Here is an 18,975-nt window from a genome sequence, read left to right as displayed (position 1 = left end):
TTCTATGCAGACATTATAATCTCATTTTAAGCATAATAGATATTGGTTTATTTAAAGGAATTGATAAAAAATGCAATCAGTCCACTTGAAATTAAAATAAGAATGTCTTCCTGAAAACAAGAGGCGGAAATTCTTTTTTGTTGGTAACACCTAATACTGTGATTCACATTAGTCTTGCTTCCTTGGAAAAAATAACTCCTGGCTTTATTATTTCCCAATGAAAAAAAATGAAGGAAACTTCTACATTTCTTCTGATTCTTATCTGTTTCACATTGAAAAAATTACTCAATAATTACCTTTGTTTATTATACAGATTCTACAAGAAATTATTCTTGATAAATGTTTTGCATTGTATCCTAATTGTGTGTCCAAATGTGTATTAATCAGACTGCAAACCATGTGTGTTGGATTTCTCAGGGCTGCAAATGAATAAACTAGTGATAGCAGTGCTCTGGTTTGATCAGTTAAGAAATCTAAATGAGCTGAGAATTAAGCACCCAAGACTGGTTTGACTCAAACCTCAGCTGGATAACATCACTGGATGCCATCTCTGTGCATTTTCTGCCTCATTCTGCCACTTCATCTCAAAAACCTCAGACAAGGATCAATAGTTTATTTTAAAATACCAAATATTTTGTTTTCAGACATGCTGGTTTAAAGTAATGCTATTACTTGGGTAGCAAAGTCCTTGGAGTACAGGGAATTACAAAAATGTTTTCCACAGACAATGGCCTTGTTGATTTTTTCTTTCCAGTACTGGGAGAAACTGGGTAGGCTTAAATACATGCCTTCTAATGAGCAGTAGCCATGTAGTTAATTACAATTGGTGGACAGTGCAGAGTATTTAAGTATGTATTTAAATTCACTCACCATGACATTTCCATTCTGTATCATAATATCCTTCAGCTCAGTGTTTATGAAAATTGGTAAATATTTAGAATTTACAACATTTAGAATTTAGAACTCAGAGGTCTCAGCAGTATCCTTGTCTATGAGATGAGTCCAGATTAGTCTTGAATTTCCTTTTTTCCACCTGAGATCAAAACCTCCTAGTGAGGATGGTGACGTAATTTCCTCTGATTCTTTCAGACACATCTTACACTTCATCCTTCCTGCTGCAGGCTGTACAGACGAGTGTTCTTGATCAACCATGGTCTTATATCCTCTTTAATTTGTCTTTTATTGTTAAAAGGAAATATCTGTTGCCAAAAGAGGGTGTGGTTTTTTATGGTCTTGGAAGAGCAGTGGCTACAGGGATGATGGTTGGGGAGAAGAAATTAAAGATGAATGTTGCTGGTGTGTTCCCTGTGTGGGGGACTGAGAAGTGGTGGATCAAATGACAGTAGTACTTCCACTGGACAAGACTGTATGCAGTAGTGGTAAAATGAACTCATGGTTTTAGAATTTACTTCAGCGAACATAAGATATGAAGAATTTATGTACAGTAGCATATGTTCAAGAATGAACACAGTCATTGACTCAATTCAGGGCATCTGGCCTTATTTACAGCATTCGCTTTTACTTTAACAAGCACAGAATTTCAGGCTTATAGAATGCTATTTAAAATATTTTTTTAATGACAGTTAAAATTAAATCTAAACTTTAGGATGAACTCCGTCAGGAATTGTTGGTACTCTCTGCTCCTGTTAGTGTTGGGGTTTTCTCTTTCTTCCCTTTAGCCATTTACAGAAGAACATGGTGGAGTCATTACTGCTCTAGGATGAGAAATGATTAAGGAAGGAATCCTGTTGCTTTATAGGTACCAGTCAGTGATGCTTGAGTATATGAACAAAATCAGAGCTCTGTTGTCTTCAGTGTTACAGTCTCAAGCTTTGTGCTGAGACCTGGTCTCTACAGGGAATTTTGCCACTCCAATTACACCAACAGTGTTAAAGCCAGAAAAAGGTCTGTAGATACAGGTGATTGTGCATATGTTGAGATACTTTAATTTGGGAAATGGTTAAACTGTGCCAGATGAAAATTCCTGTATTCCAGTAATAACAGCACCCACACTAAGTGTGGTAGGGCAGCTGAGGTTAAGAAAGAGGGGGGAGGAAGTGGGAAGAATGCAGAAAAGGAGCAGGGGGTTTTTGGTCTTTTCTTTTGATTTGTGTTTCTCTTTCTGAAAGAAATGAAATTATATTTGTCATTGCTGTTTAGAAATACATCTGTTAGTATTTTGTTCCTTTTAGTTTTGATTTTGGAGAAATACATCAATCTTTAAGAAGCTGCCTTTCTTCCTGTCAGTTTGCACATTCAGTTTGAACAGTTTTCCAGCGTTACCAACAACAGGCCACTTGGAAGGCAAACATTCAATTAGTAAATCTCAGCAGTTCATTCCTACTGTTCCCTGAAGTTTGTCATTGATAGAGAAATAATATCACAGAAGCTGTGACTGTAGACATATTTTTGAACTGTGCTAGGGGGAAATAAATTGCCTGAAGAACAGTAGGACATTTCCTAATTGGAGGTCAGGGAAACCACTGCAAATTATTACACTGTAATTTCACTGCAAATAGTGTACTGCTGAAGATTAACACAAATTATGGGGACAGTTCTTCACAGAGAAGACATCCATATCCAGAGGAGAAACATTAAGCCAAATATCTAGAAATATCAGCTGTGTATAACTGGAGAGATTTAGATAACTCACAAAGAGCCACTTCACTGAGTGTATCCTGAGACAGCCAAAACTTCACTGCCTCATGCATGAGTTGTCCTTTTTCCCTTGAAAAAATGGGAATGCTCCCAAGACCTTTATTCCTAGAGAGGTCTGCTCAGTTCAATGGACTTCACAACAGTGAAATCTCGATGGAGAAGGAATGACTTATCATTTTTAGATTACGGGATGTATTTTGTTACATCAGTGTTCTCTTAAAAACTGAGGCAGAAAAAATAATTTCTCTACCTACTATGCTTCATTTGTCCTTACATTTTTTTTTTTTTTAGTATTGCAGCATCTACATTTTGCTTTTTCATTTAAGTTCCAGTTCCTGGAATTCCAGCATGATTTGAGTACTTCAGATTGTATTGCAAAAGAAAGTTAGTTCTGGCATTCTTTTGCAGAGAGCAATTTGAAAATTTGACTCCAACCCATCCTACAGACTCAGAAACAAAAAGGAAAGCACATATAATGTACAATACATTTTCAAATCTGATTTTTAAGCCAGAGTCTTGATTTTTTTTATTATTATTGTTAGAGCTTTGTAGTAATTCACTGTCTTTGTCCAACTGCTTCTGACTTTCAGCAGTGCTCTGGAGTTACCGTCTAGAGTTGGCAACACAGATTACCTTAAAGCACTATTTGCTATGTGGCATATTGAAAGGCAACAATGATTTTAATTTATTTATTTTTAGATTCTTTATCCAGTTATGGAATCAGAGTTCTTCACTCTTTTCTCAGCCTTGCTTTACAATTACTTTATTTCATTTTCCTGGTGGGGTAGCTTTCCCTGGTAAGAGTCATATATCAGGATTGAGTTGTGAGAGTCTTTCCTTCTTTCCCCTCAATTCTGTCTGTGGTAACTGGGTATTTGCATTTCAGTTGCCCCCTCAACCTACAGACAGCACTTCATGCCTGACTCATTTCTTGGTGACTTGCAAAACTCTTTTGAGACACATAAGTGTAGATAATTTTTTCCAGGCTTTAGCGATTTAAATGTGAGGAGCTAGCTTAAAATTCAAGCCTAGATCCTTTGCATGGATATATTCTTTTGTTTTCAAGCAGTTAAGGGAAAAAAGAAAAGGCAGAAGTCCACAGCCAAACATTGCAACATAGGTTGGACACACATCCAGGGGTGGGAACAAGACAATCCTTTTCTGCAGACTGTCTCTAGGGTCTGATCCTGTTTTTCAATTGGCAAAAAGTGGTTACAAAACATTTTACACTGACAGCAAAACCTCACTGCTGTTAAGGACAAGGGCCTTGGGCCTTTTGAAGGTGCAGGGCCTCTGCAGGTTCCTGCTGCTGCTGCAAACACGCATGTTTGAAGCAGTCAAAATTGTACACATTTAAATGAATGATGGCTTCTGCCTGTAAGACTTTTATCCAGTGTAGTAGTGATCAGACTGTTAAAAAAGGTAAGACCCATATGCATCTGCTCTCTAGTCATTATTGGAACCTTGCATCTTATTCTGATATATTAAACAAAGGGATAAAGCATTTGGTTATCAAAACTTAACTTGGAGTGCAGGTTATTAAATGAGAGTTATACCATCCAAAGCAGTCAGATTTTGCTGCTTTAACAGTCCATGATGAGCAGATCAAATTTACTTGCCATCACCATCATGTACACAAATGGATACCGAAAGAGCCACAATGCCATGTTCTGAGGGTGGAAATCCAGTAGCTTCATGTCCAGCAGTACAGAATAGCCAGCAGCTTGCACAGAAGTCTACTGCTTCTCTGCCTACAGCAATGAATCATCTTTATTTTACATCCTAGAGAAATTTATACCAGGTGACTTAACCTGAATTTTAGGAAGGAAAAAAAAAAATCTTGTTTAGTGACATCCAGCATTTCACCTTCAAAGAGTTTCAGGTCCTTTGGCAAAGATCATTTGATAGCTCTTTTTTCATGCTAGAGAGTCTGGTTTTCCTTTTTTTTTTTTTTTTTTTTTTTTTTTGAGAAGAAGCTTACATTTACTACTCACAAATCTTTCTCAATCTTTACTCTCTCTCTCTCTCTATATATATAGTATATATAAAATATAGTGTGTATATATATAGTATATATAGTATATATAGAAGACAGTTGTTTTTGAAAAAGTAAACTGACAGGGGAAATAACACTGATGAAAGTTCTATATGTTAAGAATTCTGAGATAGCATTATTTATTTTTCACCTAAGTGAAAATCTGAGCAGGATTTGACTACTTCTGTATCTGTCTGTGTAGTCACTTTATCAAGATGTCCCAAGAGCAATAACTGGCATTGCCTAAAAATGAGGAATGTTCTCACAAATTTCCCTCTTTCTCAGGAATCAGAAGAACTAGAAAGAATAGAGGCAGATATACAGTTAGTGTCCATAAAAAAGTGTGGCAAGAACATTTAAAAGACAGAGCAGACTTAAAAGTGATAGCTGTGATTTTGAAACATCTGAAAACTAAGAACAAGACAACCAGGTAACAACTATTAAACTGAGTCCCAGAGTTCTAACTGTATTATAAATGTATTGCAAAAAAAAATATATACATTTTTATGCGGAACACTGAATGCTTTGTGCTTTTCCAACTCAGGAAAAAGAGCCCAAATTTCTTTCCAGTTCTTGTTCCCTCCCCTTCTCCGCCCCCAAGATGGCATATTTGTCATTATTATTTTTTTGCATACAATCTCTGCACATACAGAAGAGTTTTTCAACAAAGGAAAGGCTCACATTTGAAGTGGTGTTATGGAAAATGTTCCATATCATCAGGTCCTTGACACATCACACCGATGTGTCAGGATGTCTTTATAAGGATCTGGAACAGTCAGTCTTGGCAACAAAGCTAACCAGCAAACTCTTTGACCCCAAATTCCTCTATTTTGATAATGCTATCATGCATTTGACACAGGGCCACTATTACCCTCTTACATACAGGAAACCTTCGTAAGAGAAACTGAGTAACTCTTATTAAAGAGAAATCTAGTTTGAAGTGATAAGCTGGAATCTGAATAAACCATGCTAATTCCAGATAATTCTATTTGCCAAAATTCTAACAAAAGCATCCATGTTCAGCTCTTTCTCCAAGCCTGGCAGAGACCCCTCCAGATCCTCAGAGAATGCAAGAGAGTTCAAAAGTTCACTTGTTATTTGCACTTCAACACATTTGGTTAAAATAATGTTTCCAGTCTTTCTTAACACCAGAAGTGATACATATTACAATTCTAAGATAAGAGAAAGTGGAGCAGTTTAGGGAACAAATTCAACACAAACATTTAAAATGTATTTATGGCATTTAAGAATCAGCATATCAATATATAAGGAGCAACTATTCTCCAGAATACTTGGCATTTTATATGTAAAGCTTATGAAGTATATCTGTGTATATCCAAGTCTGCTTATTTTTCTAGAAAATACAAATACTTAAGAAACATTAACATCAAAAATGACTCAGGCCTGCATAGCCTAGGACACAGGTTCCCATGCTGTGATTCAGTGGGTGGTTGAGTACCTGGGAATTAGATGGCTCTGGGAGCCACAAAATACCTCACAAGGATGATACAAAATCTAAAAAATTCAGAGTGCTTTCTTTCCCACAAGAAAAAGTTTATTTTACCAACAAACCTCTTAAAAAGTTAATTTTGTTTTCGTGACCTTTCATCGACCCAGGGAAGTTACCTGCTCACAATGGTGAGGAAAAGTGACCATTAAAATCTTTTGGAACAGGCTATTTGGCATAAATTTCAAGTCCACTGCAAAGATGTTTTGTAATGTATATTCACTAGAATCCTGAATCCATGCCTACCTGTCAGAAACAGGCTTTAGGAGTTGCACTGGTGAGACCATCTGTAAATCTGCCATAAATATCTCTCTCTTACATTGATAGATGTGTCCATCTCTCCTGATAGACAGCTCAACTCTCCTGCTGCTCCTTGCATATTTACCTGGTATTCTATTTTTGGGAACTCCAGCAGTTTGCATTTTTCTGCTCATCTTCCCTGTGCCAACAGCATCCAATTGTAGGGAACTCTTATCACGCTTCTGAGTCTCCCGGGGGCTCTCAAGTCATGTGCCAGTAGCCTCCATGGCTGGCTCATGTCTAATCCCAAACTGCTTCAGTCTCAGAAGCACCCAACAAGAGAGGCCTCACAAACTCTCAGGTCTCCTTTTGCGAGATGTGAAACTTCAGACCCAGATTTCAAAGCCAAAGATAACTGATTCCTTAGGCTCTTAATTGCTTGCACACTTTTCCCTTTCTTATCCCACACTCCACCATTCGGACTTTTCTGGGGACTCTTGTTTATCTTTGAATCTTGTTTATCTTGGCACAGGAGGGTGCCAAAGATTAGTAGGGTAGAGAGGCTCTACCAGCATCACAGGCTTATTCCAGAAACAGTTAAGAGGAAGAAGTGAAGACCCTTTTGGCTCTGAGCAGAGTGAGACAAGTACAGCACTCTGCCAGCACTGTGACTGGCCTCCCAAATCTGTTTCCAGAGAAAGGGGACAAGAATGGTCAGATCTTGTACAGTTCAGATGCTCTGACAGGGGCTCCTAGAAGGGCTCAGTTCTGGAGGTAGATACAATATCCATCCAGAGACCAACTGGACAAGCCAATCTTGGTCTGACCACCCACTTTCAGAGGGACTTTTTCCTTTCAAGCTCTGCATGACAACAAACTGCCTTTGGCATCCAAAAGCTGTTCCCTTGGGATGTACTTACAAACTTCAAAACGGTGGTTAAAATGCCGGTGAAGGACATGATTAGTTGCAAGCTTACACATGTCTGTGCAACACCACACTGCAACTGCAACACACCATAACTTGCTAACTCCAGTTATGAGGGATCTCACCAGTCCCATTTTTACTGTGCTGCTGCAGTAGTTTGACTCCACCAGCTGTGTTGTGTGCCTCAGGTCAGTTCAGGTATGAATGATGCAAGATGAAGCTGCTACACTGAAGGCAGGTCTCTGTAAGCTATTTATCTGCCAAAATTACCACTGGCAACAGAAGCAGGCTGTTTCGGCATGTGAGGCCTCTCATGTGTGATCCAGCCCTCAGTGTGCTTCCACTTCAGCAGTTCTGCTTTGACTTCCCATCAGTGCTGAGTTAGCTCTGGTATGCATTACCAAATCTACTCTCATGACTGCTTCTGCCAGAAGTCCTTAGTATGAAGAGGACTTCTAGACATCCCTTCTCACTTTTCACAGGACAGTCTGTCCTAGAATTGGCCTGGGACTTTGCTGAAAAAAAGAAACTCTTGAGCAACTTGTAGAATGGCCTCCTCCATTGTTTCAGAAGAATTCTTTTCACTGCATTCCTCAGGCTGTCATGAATCTTCCTCTTGCTCAACCAGCTCTTCCAGTTTGAGCAGAGCTGGACCTTTGATTTGTATCTTCTGAATCAGCCTAGGTTAATACTACACCACCACACAGGAGCATGCACATGCTAAGAGACCCTTAGTTACAACGACAGGCTCTGGGAAGTAAGATAGTCCACCTTTCCCTTTTCTTATAAAGCCGTCTTTAGCTACTGATTTTATGACGCTGCCATTTCTCTACTATATTTTGTTTATAAGAACATGCTAAAAGCAGGAGCTGTATTTAATATGAAACATTTGTTTTCACTAGCTGTTTACTGGGGAAAGTTAACTTTTAATTTTTTTTGGGATCATTCCCACTTTCCATTAAACAAAGTAGCAGTAACTTTTAATTCAATAGCTCAGTTTTTTATGCAGTAACTTTTTAATCTTTTTTTTTTTTTGATGAAAAATGATGACTCAGAGGTTAATTGGTTCATCATTCTTTGAAACTTTTAAGTACACTAGGGAATATAAAGTAATTTTTCTGTTCTTGAAATTACCCTTGACTGCAATATTTGCTGCATGATATGGTTTACTTGATTTACCAAAGTTACCAAAGGATGAGGGATAAAGAGGGGGTGAATAATAAGAAATGAGAGCCCACTAAATGTCTTTTAAGTAACATTCATTTTCTAAAAAGGGTGAATACTACATGATTTAGGCAAAGATTCTTGGGCTGTATTATTAGATGAAAAAAAACTTTCGTAATTGTTCTTAGGTAAGACTGCAAAACACATAGTTCTGCTGTTGTATAAAATATTTTCAGTTTTTTGAAGGAAGGTCTTAGTGGTCCAGTTCTCTTGCAAAGTTCACCTGTGCTTGATGGTGTGCATATAAACAGAGCCTAAATAGTGTAGTCACAAAGAGCAAGGCTACTATAAAATAATAACCCCCAAAGTAATAAGTGGAGATTTCTTTAGAGCCCTCATAAATACTGAGTCTTATAAAAGCTAGCAAGAGTTGTAAGAATCCATTAACATATACTGTAAAATTTTTGTAATTTGTGTATTTACAAATTGAAAGTGCTGTTTTTTCCCCTCGAATAACTGAGAATTTTCCCCAGTTTTATATATAGGCTGGTTTGAATTGCATTCAATTTGTTTACACTCACACCTTTTAAAAGTCAGTTTTCTTTGCTAAAGCTAGGGCTGCTCTGCTCTCACAACCATTTCACAGCAGAGAAGACATGCCACAGAGGCAGAGATAGGGGATAGGAGCAGCTAAAGCACATCCAGTCAACACAGTAGCTCTCTTGGAATTTTTCCACAGTCACAGCGGGTGTGGAAGAGCTTGTCTATGGAAATATGGAATAGAGGAACTATATGTATGCATATACATATATAACTTGGCATGTGCATGCATACACAAGTCCATACGTTTATGAACCTGGAATGATGCTTGTTCCTGTGGGGAGATGATATGGTGTGGCAGGAATGTCAAAATCCCAGAATACACCCTGTCCAGTCACAGGCAGAAAGAGAGGAAAACAGTTGCTTTTTACTGATACTGGTACTGCTACCATCATTAAGACACGCTCTAGTCCTAGATAATAAGCAAACTGACTTAAAAAAAAATTTAAAGTCATTTGGGCTTCTCCTATGGTGTACTGCATTCTGGCAGGTGAAAAGGAATTTACTGCATTCTGATCTACAGATCTGGTCTGTGATGGTTGCCTATCCTTGCTGTGTGATCATGAAACGCAACTTTAATGGGTTTTGTTTCCTAAATATTGAAAAACTCCTCTAAACTGAACAATTTGGGAGCAGAATTTATTGGGAGAAAATATTGGTGCATGAAGGCAGATGATGCTTTCATGACAGTTCCTTATTAATGCTTTATTAAATATCAACAAAATCACATTACCACAACCCCAGCAATTATCTATCATCATGAAAGTCTTCAGAACAGCTGATACTTTTGCTGTTAAAAAGCAAGCAACTTGCCTCTCTCTTTTCCTATTGCAACCAACTGAAGTATGAACCATTCACCAGTGGTAACTGCAAATCTCTTTAAAGGCTTAGCTGAAATGGAGTTCAGGATAGCAATATAAAGCTAACTTAACCAAATATGCACCTACTCTTGTAGCTTCAGCAGAAAACTTCCCATAATTACACTGCTACAGTCTCACAATGTCTCAATGGACATTTGGAATCCGTGCATTTTTCATCCGGGCTACTGCTGTAGCAGTAACATAGCAACATCCTGCAGTGGTTCCCTGCCTCCCTTTTGCTCCCCTCGGCATCATCCTTTCCTCCTTCCCTCTCACTGCTCTTTCCCTGAACTCTCTCAGCTCTGGATGACAAGGGGACTTTGGCCTTGGAGGAGGCAGAGCAAGTCCCAGATGAGATACATGACTAGAGAAGTACTGGTGATACTGGGATGGTGGAGATGTAGAGTCAGGGCCTCTGATGGTGGGGCTGTAACACTGCAAGCGTGGTTTGGAAGCAAGGCCTTGCCATCCAACCTGCCTCATAGGGTTAGAAGGGGTATCCATCCCTCCTGCCCTGACAGGCAGTCTCTGAATCCCTGGGTGCTAGTTGAAAAGCAGGCCCAGACCAAAATTGCAACCACTTTTTCCCAGTTTCCTGTGTGGATTTCCACCAGCTCCTCATGAAATCAGTGAGGACAACACACATTGCCCAGCATGGCTGAGGTCCTTACTCTGTTACAGAGTAAAGAGTGCATAAAGGAAAAAATTTGACACCTTCAGAGCTCCAATTTGTTGTCATGACCAAATCAGCTGCCCTCAACAGCTTTGCAAAGCAGTAACTTGCACTGTAATAACTTGCCATCACTCTGCTGGAAAATCCTGAAAGTTCCCTGGTGAAATTTCCTGAGATCTCTGATACTTATTGCACAATGCTGGAAACCATCCCTTAATTTTCTGTTTGCCTCTTCCACCAGGGAGATACATCACAGGATGCTAGTAGTGCCTACAGTGACTACCAGAGGCAAGAGATGAATTCCAAAAAGAAACATTTCTGCTGGAATATATATTTAATCCAATAAGATTCAAGGTTATCCAGTGGCTGGAGGCTGAGGCTAGACAGATACCAGAATTAAAATAAATGCATTTAAAAGAAATACCATCAAGTAACTTGGTGTGGTGGGACGAATCATTACATGGTAAACCCTTCATGATGGCTGCCTGATTCAAGACTTGATGTCTGAATTTAGAGAGAAAAAATAGGAAAAAGGATTGAGGTAGGGGCTAGCTTAGTTTCTTGCTGGCATTACATGTTATACTTGAATATATTTATTTTCTTCAAGAGTAGGACAATTTAATGTTTAACCCATCTTTAAAACATGAAGCTCTGGAAAACCTTCAACTATAAATTACACTGCTTTATTTCTCCTTAGTTTAGAGAAATTTCATTTTATTAGAACTGTCAGAGATGTGCACCAGTGATCAGCACTCAAATTTCTAGCAGGAGGCCACGATGACTTTTTAAGTTTAAAGTCTTTTTTCAGAAAAGGAATATGTATATAAAATGCACATGACTGAGAGTACATATCAGTAAATTTGGTGTCAACATTCACTCCAAGGCAGAAATTCTTGGAGGCAGACGTGAACCCACACATCCACACCCCTGAACACTGTCTCCTATGTTATTCACAGGGCTTCAACCAACAGTTTTATGCTTTTCAAGTTTAGCTTCTTACTCTTGCCCTATCTTTTTCTTTCAATCAAGTCTGTTTCCAGCTGCTTGCTCTGACCCTGGCTGAAATTTTAACTTTAATCATGTCTGGTCCTCTTCTGCCCTATCCATCACTAAAATCTTTACGACGCAGATCACTAAAGGTGAACTTCGCCCGTCTTCCTCAAGAGAGTTTGGGATGATTTTCAAGTTAAAATCTCATTTCACAACACAATCTATTCAACACAAGTGACTGTATTAGTGCTTTGTACTGAAGCAGTTTTATTGAAAAGTTTTTCATAAATAAAAAAGAATATATTTAGAACTTTTTTTCACACATGAACATAAAAACTCTGAAAACTTTTAGAAATGAAAATACCTATACAAAAATTGGGCTGTCCTTGTTAAATACTTAAACTTTTGTTCCTACTAACTGAAATACATTTGTATCTTCTATCAATATAAAAATCTTCAGAGTAATGGTAATACCATACCACATGAGTATTTCCTTTAACTGAATGTATTCACATTTTCAATACACAGCTTTTCCCAGCAAGTCTGATCAGTCTACGCCTTCCTTTTTCGTGGAGTTCCATTAAGTTCTGAAGGGGCCATTTGCAGCACTTGCTGTTGCTGCTGCTTTGCAGGAGAGGCGATCCAATCTTCAGAGCTAAACAAGACATAGCACAGTGGCTTATAAACAAAGCTTTTCTTTTATATATATATATATATATATAAATATATATATTATACATATATATAGCATAGAGCTCCCACTCCCCAAGGATAAACAAAATAAACCCCATATTTGTACACAGCTTCTTATTATTGTATTTATTTTGTTAAAATGAAGAATAGCATCAGGCTAATATTAGATAATTTACCTACATAACCACTTTAATTTTATATGTAAATAAAAATTAAAATACTAACAAGTATAAAAAATAAGGAGACATAGAAATATAGTGAACACTTGTTCTGAGATTCACAGCACACTACTAGGTAAGATTGAATAATCTCAGAGAAACGACCATAGTTCAGCAAAGACAATGTAGTCAGGAGGAGAGACATGAGAAATGGCAAAGTCAGTTCCACGTCACTTTAAAGATACAGACATACAGATTTCCCAAATTTTTGTGTATGTGTCTGCGCTCATCAGTACAGAGGGAATAAGAACAGATATATGAGTAAAGAGATAACTGTGTTAAATACTTTACCACCAGTTCACCTCAGACAGTTACTTAGAAAAAATAGTGTAAGAATGATTCTATTCTGGAAGAACAATTATTTCTGTATTCATCTATCCACTATTTGACAGCAGACTTAACAATTTACAGACCAAGCCATCTCAAATAGTTCTGGTTTTACCAGTCTGGAATATACCAGAAAATATGGGGAACGTGATGCACAAAAGATGCCAATCAATCAGTTCATAAAGAGAAACAGAATCAGAATTACAATTAGAATTAGTAAGCAAATCTTTATATAAGGCTTAAATAGCAGCAGAAACTTTAAAGAAATTAAAAATTATCTTGAAAATCAGCTTTATGCAAACTCTGTAATTGTTGCTTATTGGATACAAATATGAATTAAAAAAATATGCAGAATAAAACAGTTTTTGTTTTGAATTAAGATAATGGGAAAATAACTAGATTCAGAAAATACTTACCTATACAATTTTTTCACTGTGTCTCTTCGCATTCTTTTGGGAGGAATGGGAGTGTCAGATATATCTAACATTACAGGCTGAAGTAATGATTCAGCACCTTTATCTGATAAAGCAGGAGTCATACCTATGAAAAAGTTACAAGTAAGAACCAATAACAGAAAAATTAAACCTGCTGGTTATAAATGGGCCCTATAACAATACAGTTAAACCTTTGAAGTAAGACTTTAGAAATGTCATAACTTTTATGGTTACCTCATATCTGAATCAGAGTTCAAAGATGACAGTTAAAACTATTTGCTTTATTTATAACTGTTGCAGAGTAAATGTTGATTTTTTAAAATTTATTTGATATTGAATCCTTGCAGACTTAGGGGTGTTTCTTTTTTTAGCACAATGTTTTGATTGTGTTTCCTTAGCAAAAGCAATTCAGCTGTTTACTACAGAGTCATTTCAAAAAGCCTGCCAATGTTCTGTAGCACGGGGCCAGCCACACTAATAATTATATAATCTGTTATTAGTGAGATCATAGTTTCATGTTCACATAACATGGACTGACCAAATTCTTATTATCCGAACACAATACAGGACAGTGCTGCTCTAGGCACTATCCACACCATCATACTACTACATACAGTTCTTCTATTCTTTGCTTAGAATGTGACATCTCTAAGCTATTAGTTAATGTTAACAATTTTCATTCATAGTTTGAACTTCTTAGTTTATAAGAGCAGAATACATCTGGTTGCAGTTAACTGTTCTCCTCCTTTAGGACACCAAAATTATAATACAATAACCTACCCAATTTTTGTTTTACTAGCTTGAGGCTTTTCTCTTGTTCAGCAAGTTCCTGTTTTTTCTTTTGCATTTCTGGAGTGTTCAGTGACTGCAAATGTAAATCAAGGTCCTTATTCACATTATCAAGTTTAATCACTGCTGCACGGTATTGCTGAAGAAGATCTAATTGAGGAATAAAATGATAAGCCATGAAACAGTAAGTAAATGACCATTTTGATTTAGAATGCTACCAATAACCTAGGCAATGTATAAATCCAATCCACAAGAAAACATATCTTTCAAAAACAATACTTGAAAAACCATCCAAACTTGTAGTGGATTGTGGCTGTTTTTAAAATGACTGTAAAAAAATCATATCCAATATTTTGACTCCTCTTTTCTTTTTGAGCCCGTATCTTAGATGACAGTGAAGTATTTGCAAGCTCTGAAAATGATGTGGGAAACTGGTATCACTGTACACATCTTATTGCTGTATGCTCCAAGTGAAATTCTCTACCTCTGGTGACATTAAGTGCTTGTAACATGTTGTGTTTTCAGTGCTACAAAGCAGAAGCTGGTATTACTGACTTGAATTGTATTCCACCTTGTGGACCAAGTGAATATTTACTGAGTTTCGCTCTGTCCCACTATGGAAATCTGATCAAGTAGACTCAGATAAACAAAGGTGTCTTTTGTTGACAATCCTTTTTCCTCTTTAAACATATGAGACAAAAAATTTTTCCACCTCCAGGCATTGAATAAATATGTCAAGTAATAAAGGAAGGGTTCAAGCACGTTAGCCTGGACTCATTCATTTTACTTTGAAGTATGAGTTATCTTGCACAAAGCTTAACTAAACACTAAATAACCTTAGGTTTGCCATGTGGTAAAAGCTCTCACACAGAGAGCTGCTGCAGAGTGACAAAAGGGACTGCAAACTCTTAGTACAGCTTATTTTACGAGTACCTTGCCAATATAATAACACATTAGGTAGCTTTTATCCTATAAACATTGTAAAAGAGCATGTCAGAACTAATGCTAAGAGTAAAATTAAGTTCAAAACAAGCCCTGTGTAATGACATGCTGTCCTTTAAATGGAATTCTACTATGATTTTCGTTTAAATGTCTAGTATCTATCTAAGTGAAATTAAAATATACCCTTTTCTTATATCATGATTGCGGCACTAGTAAATTACAGAAAATTACAATTTTATTTGTATTGGGTAATCACCGAGTTCAACAATTGAAAAGATGACAATAGACAAAAGTGTGTTTAACCCAGTGTGTTTTAGTCTGTGACTGACATGCTTACTGTGTTTTTCCTACACATAACATATGTTCTACTAAAATGCCAAGAAAAGATGTTTTTAGTCCTTATTTTTTCTCCCTACTCAACTGGTCAGTGCTAAGTAGTTTGCTCATATATATGGTTACTTTAGTAGGTACATATGTTTTCTCCCCACACCTCTCCATTGCACTGCCATGGAAAAACTGTCAGGGATAAACTTCATGTCCTTTCTTTTTAAAATTAAGTATTTAAGAAAAATCTTGTTTGTAAGTCTTTTCAGCATTTTGCCTATCAGTCAGGTCAGTTTTTACATGTCAGAAACTGCATCTTCTAACTTAATTTCTAACCTTTATTCCAAAATGAATAATCCAAGCACATAAAGAAATGGAAATGGATCCCAGAGCAAATAGGGTAGCTTATGAGATATTCTCTCTTGAGAACACTGAAGCCTTTTTCTACCACTGTTTCATAGAGCTCAATTGCACATAAGAAATTCTAAACTGATAATGGTGTTTCCAGAGTAGAAAGACCTGAAACTTGTTTTTTGGTGATGTTGGAATTCAATCAGCTCAAGCTTCTCATGCCAGCTATTTGAATGACTATTACTGCTTAAACTCCTTCTTTAATACAACTAAGAAAAAAGGGGATTATCTTATTATTATTATTTTTTTATTTCAGGAAATGTAATTGCTATAAGCTTTTAAGAAAAGGCAAATTTATAAACAGAACACTGTACAGCTTCTACTTCTTAAAATAACTTTATGCTAAATTGAAGTTTTCCTTTCTGTATTACACCAGAGATTTAAAAACATAGACAAGGAATGTAATTTTGTACGTTTTGTATTTTTATGACTTCATTAACCCACCTATCTGTGCAGAGAAGGTAGAGTAAAGTTTTGGCATTGGTGCTCCAAACACCATTCCTCTGAGTTTGTCCATTGGAGGAGCTTTATTCTGCAGGCCTCCAAATTTTCCATTGCTGCGAATCCTGTCTCCTTCCCTAGTCAGCAAGGTAGGGCAGTGTGTAATTTTTACAACCTGCACAGGTATAAAAATTGATAATAAATTGGTAACTCCACAGAAAATCTAAGTTTTCAGCAATGCTCTTGTGAACTTTTGTATTTTTCAACTACATCTTTGTTCCCAAACGAAAACATATGTTATGAAATTATGTCATGACTTTGCTTTCAAGCAATAGAATGCATGTATTAAAATTAAGCAGTATTGTCAATAATTACAAAGATCAATTTTTTGGTTTTGTGTTCTCACATTTTACCAGAATTCTGAAGGCAGAATTTAGATCTATACCCGGAAAAAGCTGATTATCACCATATATTAGGAAGCAGTGGCAATCAGTACAGTTCTGCATTTTTTGCTCAATCATTATTTTGATTCCAGCAAATGCATAAGCTGAAAGGAAAAGTGCCCAGTGTCAGGACTTCCTCAGAGACTCTTGCCTGCTAAAACACATACCATTAAACCTATATAAAAATGGGTCCAAACTGATCTAATAAGTTTCACATCAAGTTTTTAGTCAAGTGGACCTGAAATTTCATCATGTGCCTTAGACTCCTGTGTTTTATTACATATAGAGTGTATAAACACAGAAGAACTTGTGTTTAACAATAACAGCAAAACAGAAGACGTTTATTTATGTTTGGAAACATGGTCCCATGCGCCATTGCAACATTCACATAACGGAATTTGTTCAATGGAGGTAATTTTGTCAGTGCCAAAAATAGAGATTTCATTCACATTTAAGTGTTTTGAGACCCACAGACAGTAAACACACTTACAGCTAATACAGCATTAAACTTGGCAATTACTCTAAGTTTTTAATGTATTAAATATGTAGCTCTGCAAGATATCTGTATCATAAAATTTAAAGAAAAATTGAAATATACCTCTTTTCTGTAGTGGTTGGCAGCATCCAAGTTATCTATAATGATAGTATCACCCAAGAGCATACCAAACACTGAAAAACAAAAATTTTTGAGCTATGAAATTTCTCCGGAGCAAAATAGCTTGAGTTTTGGAAAGTCAATTCTGAGGCATCATTACTACATCTTTTAAGATAACTGCAAGGGAAATAGCATGTAAATAATTTTCTGTTTCAATAAAATTCTCTTGAGGTTGAGACAGATATGCAATCCTCTGCTTTCATCACAGAATTCATGAAGAAAAAAAATAGTACATTTAACTGCCTTTTGGCATAACAGAGTGTATTTTCCAATAAAATACTCTCTTGACATTTACCAAGATATTTATCAATTTATTCTCTTTATAATAAAATCCCAAGTTTCATGAAATTATATAAATGATAACTTTTTAAAAATCTTCCTGGAATGTTGAATTTTGTTCTCAGTTTCTTCATATGTTTCTTCATATTCAATGGTTTATCAAAGAAAAAAACATCCACAGGCCAATGATCCAACTGAGCTTAAGACTCTCCTGCTAATAAAAGTCTGTTCCATACAAAATCTAACAACATCATCATGCACGAGATATGTAGAGCAATGTGGTTTTTCAATTCCCCCAAGGGGCATGAAGAATAATTTATAGTTAAAAGCCTGTCGGTATCTAACTTTCTCAAAATGCACAGGACTAAAAATTGGTCTTGATCAACAGTAGACAGGAATACTTCAACAGTGGGAAGTCCTGAAATAAAATGCAAAACTTACTAAAGTAACTACAGACTCCAATTCTCCATATAAAAGAGCAGATCTACTTAATTAAAAAAAAATGTAAGAAAAAGTAGGGATTGCTATGTTGTTAGAAAGAGCAAGAGGATGAGTTTCCTAAACTGAAATCTACATAACTATTGAAGTGTTTAAGCATAACATACACAGTCATGTACAGCTCAGTCTGCATGTACTTGAATCTATGCATTACACGTTTTTGAGAGGAACAGAAACAAAGCCTAACAAAAGGGGTAATTTCTGCAATATGAAATTATAAAATTGATCTCGTGGTGGTCAGTTCCTGCTTTAAAAACTTTGGAAATAAGATAAAACTGCAGGAATTTAAAGAAGAAAAAACCTGCCACACATCTAAGTACATAAAATGAAACTAAGACAACAAGCAGAAGAAAGTGGTCATTGTTGAAATTTTCACAACTTTTGTTTAAAAATAATTAATGCTAATGCCCTCTTATTTTTACCAACAGAACTCAGGAGGAATGTACACTGTTATTTGCAAACATATCAGTGAAGATTATTGAACAGATTATAATTTGTGATGTTCTGTATATAATTTTTAAAAGAAAGCAGTTATGAATGATTTCTTTCTTATCATCTACCTGTTTGACAATGCTCTATGTTGTCTGGAAATGTTAGCAGATCTCTGGCAAATACAGGATTTCCAACAGGTCTGAAGAAGGTTCTTCCATTTCTCAAGTGAGGTAAAGGTCTGGTTAAAGAAAGGAGAGAGTGAGGGAGAAATAAAGAAGAAAGAAATTTGTCCTTATTCTAGTCAGGAATCTCCAACAGAACTGAATGCCTCTTAACACGTCCACATTAGGTAATTAATCCCAGCATTATCTGAAATTTCAGTTATATTGAAGACGTTTTGGTGGAACACTAATTTGTTATGAGCCATTATTTCCAAC

The 18,975-nt window shown here is 36.5% G+C and overlaps 1 protein-coding gene across 1 annotated transcript in view; it reads right to left on the bottom strand.

Annotated features, from left to right (window-relative positions):
- Positions 1-11,895: 11,895 nt before the first annotated feature.
- SMCHD1 (structural maintenance of chromosomes flexible hinge domain containing 1) overlaps positions 11,896-18,975 on the bottom strand; it is a 69,864-nt gene continuing 62,784 nt past the window's right edge. Inside the window, exons 43-48 of the mRNA XM_063395869.1 lie at positions 18,667-18,776; positions 17,273-17,343; positions 16,235-16,406; positions 14,105-14,263; positions 13,307-13,430; positions 11,896-12,307 (exon numbers count right to left, since the gene is read on the bottom strand). Coding sequence (XP_063251939.1) covers positions 12,205-12,307; positions 13,307-13,430; positions 14,105-14,263; positions 16,235-16,406; positions 17,273-17,343; positions 18,667-18,776 — 739 coding nt within the window. The 3' untranslated portion in view covers positions 11,896-12,204. The remainder of the gene's footprint in view (positions 12,308-13,306; positions 13,431-14,104; positions 14,264-16,234; positions 16,407-17,272; positions 17,344-18,666; positions 18,777-18,975) is intronic.

Source organism: Prinia subflava, chromosome 1 (genome assembly GCF_021018805.1).
Source record: "Prinia subflava isolate CZ2003 ecotype Zambia chromosome 1, Cam_Psub_1.2, whole genome shotgun sequence".
NCBI lineage: Eukaryota > Metazoa > Chordata > Aves > Passeriformes > Cisticolidae > Prinia > Prinia subflava.
Note: the sequence above shows the minus strand (reverse complement) of the source record. Positions and strands in the feature narration are given on the sequence as shown.